The sequence below is a fragment of the Delphinus delphis genome, chromosome 1 (genome assembly GCF_949987515.2).
Source record: "Delphinus delphis chromosome 1, mDelDel1.2, whole genome shotgun sequence".
NCBI classification, from domain to species: Eukaryota; Metazoa; Chordata; class Mammalia; order Artiodactyla; family Delphinidae; genus Delphinus; species Delphinus delphis.
This window is the reverse complement of record NC_082683.1, coordinates 109,435,350-109,440,827: the sequence shown is the minus strand read 5'-3', so window position 1 is coordinate 109,440,827 and position 5,478 is coordinate 109,435,350. Positions and strand designations below refer to the sequence as shown.

General features: G+C 51.0%; 1 protein-coding gene across 1 annotated transcript; it reads right to left on the bottom strand.

Moving 5' to 3' along the window:
- Positions 1–1,474: 1,474 nt before the first annotated feature.
- On the bottom strand, positions 1,475–5,071 carry LOC132422610 (involucrin-like). Its single transcript, XM_060007419.1, has 3 exons — positions 5,020–5,071; positions 2,768–3,765; positions 1,475–2,188 (listed from the first exon to the last, which is right to left on the bottom strand). Exons 2-3 carry the CDS (start codon positions 3,740–3,742, stop codon positions 2,009–2,011), a joined length of 1,155 nt encoding a protein of 384 aa, XP_059863402.1. The 5' UTR covers positions 3,743–3,765; positions 5,020–5,071; the 3' UTR covers positions 1,475–2,008.
- Positions 5,072–5,478: the final 407 nt, after the last annotated feature.

Sequence of the window (5,478 nt, the reverse complement as noted above, 5' to 3'; positions counted from 1 at the left end):
GTTGTACAGCTGAAACTAACACAATATTGTAAATCAACTATAGTTAAATAAACAAATTAAAAAAAGAAAATAACAGAGAAATAAGGTCTACGAAAAAATCAAAACCTAAGACCTCAAAAACATTTGCACATATTCTGGGTGTTTCTGATTACTTCTCACTGTGCCCCCAATCTCCCCAACCAGTTCTACTCAGACTTCCTTCTAACTCTTGTCCTGTTAGGAGGACTTGAGCCTTCATTCTCATCCTCTGAATAATGAGAGCCGCTGACAAGCATTAACTCAAGGAGTGAGGTAGTTAGATCAGAATTTTAAGTAGAACACCCTGTCCTCTGTGTGATGGGTGGATTGCAGGGTGTGTGGAGACAGGGAGCAAAGGAGAACAGCTTGAGGGCCATTGCAATAGTTCAGGTGAGAAATGACCTCAGTCAAAGCTTGGGAGGTGTGGGTAAGGATAGCAAGGACTTGGTCTCTGCTGGAGAGTAGGGAAGCAAAGGAAAGGAGTGGAGAATGATGTGTTGTCTCTGGCTTCGGTGAATGCAGAGAAGGTATCATTACCCGAGAGAGAGAATACCTAAGGAGGAATGACAGTGGGTGTCCCTGGAGTTGGGTGGGCAGTAAGAGATACTAAGTGCCCTTCAACCTATTGAGTTTGGGTGCCTATGGCAGTCTCAAAAGGGATGTCCCTGACATATGCTCATGGCTGTGATGAAATAGCTTTGGGTAACTTGAGACAACCTGCCTGAGATGATGTGGTTAAGTAGTTAGAGCCAGGTGATTCCCAGGAAGGAGGGAGCCCCCACGTCCTGATGTGATTGATGGCAGGAAAGGCTACAGAAATGTCAGGGAGGGTAACCACTGCAATGACCTTGGATCTGTATTTCTCCAGGCTATTCAGCACTTTGGCTTCCATGATTCCAGCTGGCCCAACCTTTACTTCCTTTAGTGACACTGTCACTTTCTCCTTCAGAGACCAGTCCCAGGAGTCTCTCCTCTCCCCATCTTGCCCAGTTCTGCTTCTTTGCTTTCCTAAAGTCTTCCTTAACCATGGAAGCAGTTAGTAAGACTCTTGGAAACCATGAGGACATTCTATGGAGAGAAAACCTGGGCAGGGACCAGAACCCAGGTGGAGCCTCCACTCCCTCCCCGTGCCTTTGGCCATGGGCTAGGATTGGGCTCCGGGGCTATAATGTAAAGCAGTGTTGAACTGAGATGAATAGATCCTCTTCCCCCAACCAGAATAACCTATCTCCTCTTCATGACTGCCAAGTGCTACTTTCAGGTGCATGAATGAAGTTGTTTCATGACTGCTAAGTGCTCCTTTCAGGTGCATGAATGAAGTTGTTTTGTTTTCTTTTGGTGTTGTTGTGATCTCATTTTTAGAAGCTGTTGAATGTATTGAATGGTTTGGGGAGCAGAATTAAAAAGGGGTCAAAATGTCTGTCCTCCTTTGGAAATTGGCCAAGAGTCATTTGCAACCATTAACCCCCACACAGGTTTCTATATGGTGAGCGACAGAGGGTAAAAAGCCAAAGAGAATACAGGATCCCAGGTCTTCCAGCATTTATTCTGTATTATTGTACACACTCACAGATTCAACAATAGTAGTGGGGATGCAGTCAGAGTTGCTGTAGTCACTGTCTCTTCAAGCAGAGGCTCTGGACACCTGAGGTTGGGATTGGGCTCATCAGGGGTGGGTGCTGGGCAATAGCTCCCCTCCCCCCCAAGCCCTATCCAAGGGACATGCAGAAGGACAGGGTCAGGTAGGTTCACAGATAAGGTGGGCCACCCAGGCTGGGGACTGGAGGTAAGCCAGGCCACTGGCTCTCTCTTCACTTGTGTGGGATTTCCAGGGGCCTCTGGGCCCCTAGGGGTGGTTACTTATATTTGGGGGACACTACACCTCCTGCTTCTTTAGGGTCAAGACTTCTCCCTTCAGTCGCTGGACTGGGTTGGTCTCTTGGACCTGGCCAGGAGTTGGGACAAGAAGAGGCTACTTCAGCAACCCCTCCTACTGCTTCAGCTGCTGCTCCCCTTTCTTTTCCAGTTGCTCATCTTTCTTTGCTAGCTCTTGATCCAGCCGCTGGCCCAAAACCTTCTTCTCCTGTTTCAGCTGTTCCACATGCTTTCCTTGCTCCTGTGACACTTTCTGCTGCTCCTGCTGTTCCACAGGCTTTCCTTGCTCCTGTGACTCTTTCTGCTGCTGCTCCTGCTGTTCCACAGGCTTTCCTTGCTCCTGTGACTCTTTCTGCTGCTGCTGTTCCACAGGCTTTCCTTGCTCCTGTGACACTTTCTGCTGCTGCTGCTGCTGTTCCACAGGCTTTCCTTGCTCCTGTGACTCTTTCTGCTGCTGCTGCTGCTGTTCCACAGGCTTTCCTTTCTCCTGTGACTCTTTCTGCGGCTGCTGCTGTTCCACAGGCTTTCCTTGCTCCTGGGACTCTTTCTGCTGCTGCTGCTGCTGTATCACAGGCTTTCCTTTCTCCTGTGACTCTTTCTGCTGCTGCTGCTGTTCCACAGGCTTTCCTTTCTCCTGTGACTCTTTCTGCTGCTGCTGCTGTTCCACAGGCTTTCCTTGCTCCTGGGACTCTTTCTGCTGCTGCTGCTGTATCACAGGCTTTCCTTTCTCCTGTGACTCTTTCTGCTGCTGCTGCTGTTCCACAGGCTTTCCTTGCTCCTGGGACTCTTTCTGCTGCTGCTGCTGCTGTCCCACAGGCTTTCCTTTCTCCTGTGACTCTTTCTGCTGCTGCTGCTGCTGTTCCACAGGCTTTACTTTCTCCTGAGACTCTTTCTGCTGCTGCTGCTGCTGTATCACAGGCTTTCCTTTCTCCTGTGACTCTTTCTGCTGCTGCTGCTGTTCCACAGGCTTTCCTTGCTCCTGGGACTCTTTCTGCTGCTGCTGCTGTATCACAGGCTTTCCTTTCTCCTGTGACTCTTTCTGCTGCTGCTGCTGTTCCACAGGCTTTCCTTGCTCCTGGGACTCTTTCTGCTGCTGCTGCTGCTGTCCCACAGGCTTTCCTTTCTCCTGTGACTCTTTCTGCTGCTGCTGCTGTTCCACAGGCTTTCCTTTCTCCTGTGACTCTTTCTGCTGCTGCTGCTGCTGCTGTATCACAGGCTTTCCTTGCTCCTGGGACTCTTTCTGCTGCTGCTGCTGTTCCACAGGCTTTCCTTTCTCCTGTGACTCTTTCTGCTGCTGCTGCTGTATCACAGGCTTTCCTTTCTCCTGTGACTCTTTCTGCTGCTGCTGCTGCTGTATCACAGGCTTTCCTTGCTCCTGTGACTCTTTCTGCTGCTGCTGCTGCTGTTCCACAGGCTTTCCTTGCTCCTGTGACTCTTTCTGCTGCTGCTGCTGTTCCACATGCTTTCCTTGCTCCTGTGACACTTTCTTCTGCTGCTGCTGTTCCACAGGCTTTCCTTGCTCCTCTGACTTTTGCTGCTGCTGCTGCTGCTGCTGCTGCTGCTGCTGCTGCTGCTGCTGCTGCTGCTGCTGTTCCTGCTGCTGTGGCTCCTGTTGCCGTGGCTCACACTCTTTCTTGGGCACCTCCTTCACAGGAGTTGTGTGTTTCTTCCCGAACTCCATGGGATCCTTCCCTGGGATCTCCGAGGGTACCTTCTGGAATGGGGCAGGCAGTGGAGTTGGCTGCTTCACTTGCTCCTGCTGGATGTTGGTGGGAGGAGAAACAGGCTTGAGGGGCTCCTTACTGGGGGCAGGGGGCAAGGTCACTGGCAGAGTACATTGCTGAGACATCTTGGAAGCTGCTTTAGGTCAACCTGAAAATCAGGATGGGTCAGAGGGTTAATTGAAGGCGAGGAAGTAGATGAACCCCTGGAAATATGCAGCAGCGCCTGGTTTCTCAGCATCCTCTCTTCCCTTGGGTGGGGGTACTCTCCCACCCACGCTGGGCTATCATTCCCCAGAAGCAGCAGAGTGAAGGGTAGGAATGGAGAGGGGCAGGGAAAGGCCCTCCTGGGAGCCTCTTGTTCCCAAGAGACAACAAAGAGGACTCTCCAGAGGTGCTCTGCAAAGGTGGGCTGGTACCACTTCACCTCCTGCTCTTGCCTATCCTTGTCTCTCCCTTGTTTCTGACCTTCATGTACAAAGAAGAGAGATGAGCTCTGGGATTATGACAGGAAGAGGGAAGGTGCCACGAAAAGAAAGGTCTCCTGGAGAACTCCCGAGTCCTGGAAAATCAGTAGCCCATCCCGAGAGGATCTGAGAGGTGAGGGTGCACGCCCTGGACTGGAGTCACATGACATGATCTCAGCTTAAATCTCCCAGTGAAATGCTGTGTGGTTCTGCGAAAGTCATTTAGCCCCTCTGGACCTCAGGTTTCTCCTCTGTAAAATGAACAGATTGGCCTATTCAGCTCCAGAGCTGCTTTCTCTCCTGACCATCTGAGCTTTAGCTGGTGGTGGTGGGAGGGGGCTGGAAGGTTGCTGAGAGTTGGAGTTGGTTCTTTCAAGTCTCCTACTTCTAAGCTGGGTTTCCCTGTCCCTGCTCAGCCTGGATTCTCCAAATAGAAAGTGTTCCCCATGCTGCATTTCTCCCTTTGGTAGCACAGCCAAGAGTTACAAGCATGTCCCCGGACACCCTGCCTCCATAAAGAAGGCAAAATCACAGTCAGCCCAAATCAATCAGGAGAGAAACTGACCATATTTCCCCTTTATCCCCATCTTACTCCTCTCTCTGTCTCTTTCTATTTCTCTGTCTCTCTGCCTCTCTGTCTCTCTGCCTTTCTTCCTCTCTCTCTCTCTCTCTCTCTCTCTCTGTCTCTCTCTCTCTCTCTCTCTAAAATACGGTCCCAAGAAAGTATGGGGTAGGAGGAGATTGCTGTCTGTTCTGTGTTTCCATACCATGGCACCTAGCCCTCAGCACAGTGACCTGAGCCCTTCAAGAAGGACAGTAGTCCTGTTGAATCCAGCACACAAATGATACCTACACCCACCTGGCTGGCCACCCCCAGCCATGTTCTGGCCCGTGGGAGACCCCTGGTCCCAACCTTGGTTCTGCCAGCTAACACTTACCTGACTCACAGTGAGGATGGCTGCAGAAGCTTCTAGTGGAACACTGAGCCGAGCAGGGGCCGGGGTGCCCTTTATACTGTTCCTCAGCCTCGCCTCTCTCCCAAGGTGAAGGAGATGGACTGGTTTCACCACTCCTGTTGGTCTACTTCCTCTAGCCCCTTCCTGACTCATCATAGGAACCTTAAGCAAAAAACCCGTCAGGGCCCCTTTTCACAGGGACACACAGCTCCTGCCTGGCCAGAGGGCTCTGGGGGCTCATTCACTCCTGTGATCCTCGCGACCTGGGCACAGGGAGGTGAGGGAGGCATCTCAGGAACCTGGTCCCCTTTTCCTCTTGTTTTGTGACCTCAGCCAAGCTTTTCTTCTGAATCTCAGTTTCTCCACCATACTGTTTCCAAAAGGAATATGAAAAGATTCCCAGCATCACTTATCAGCAGGGAAATATGAATCAAACCACAA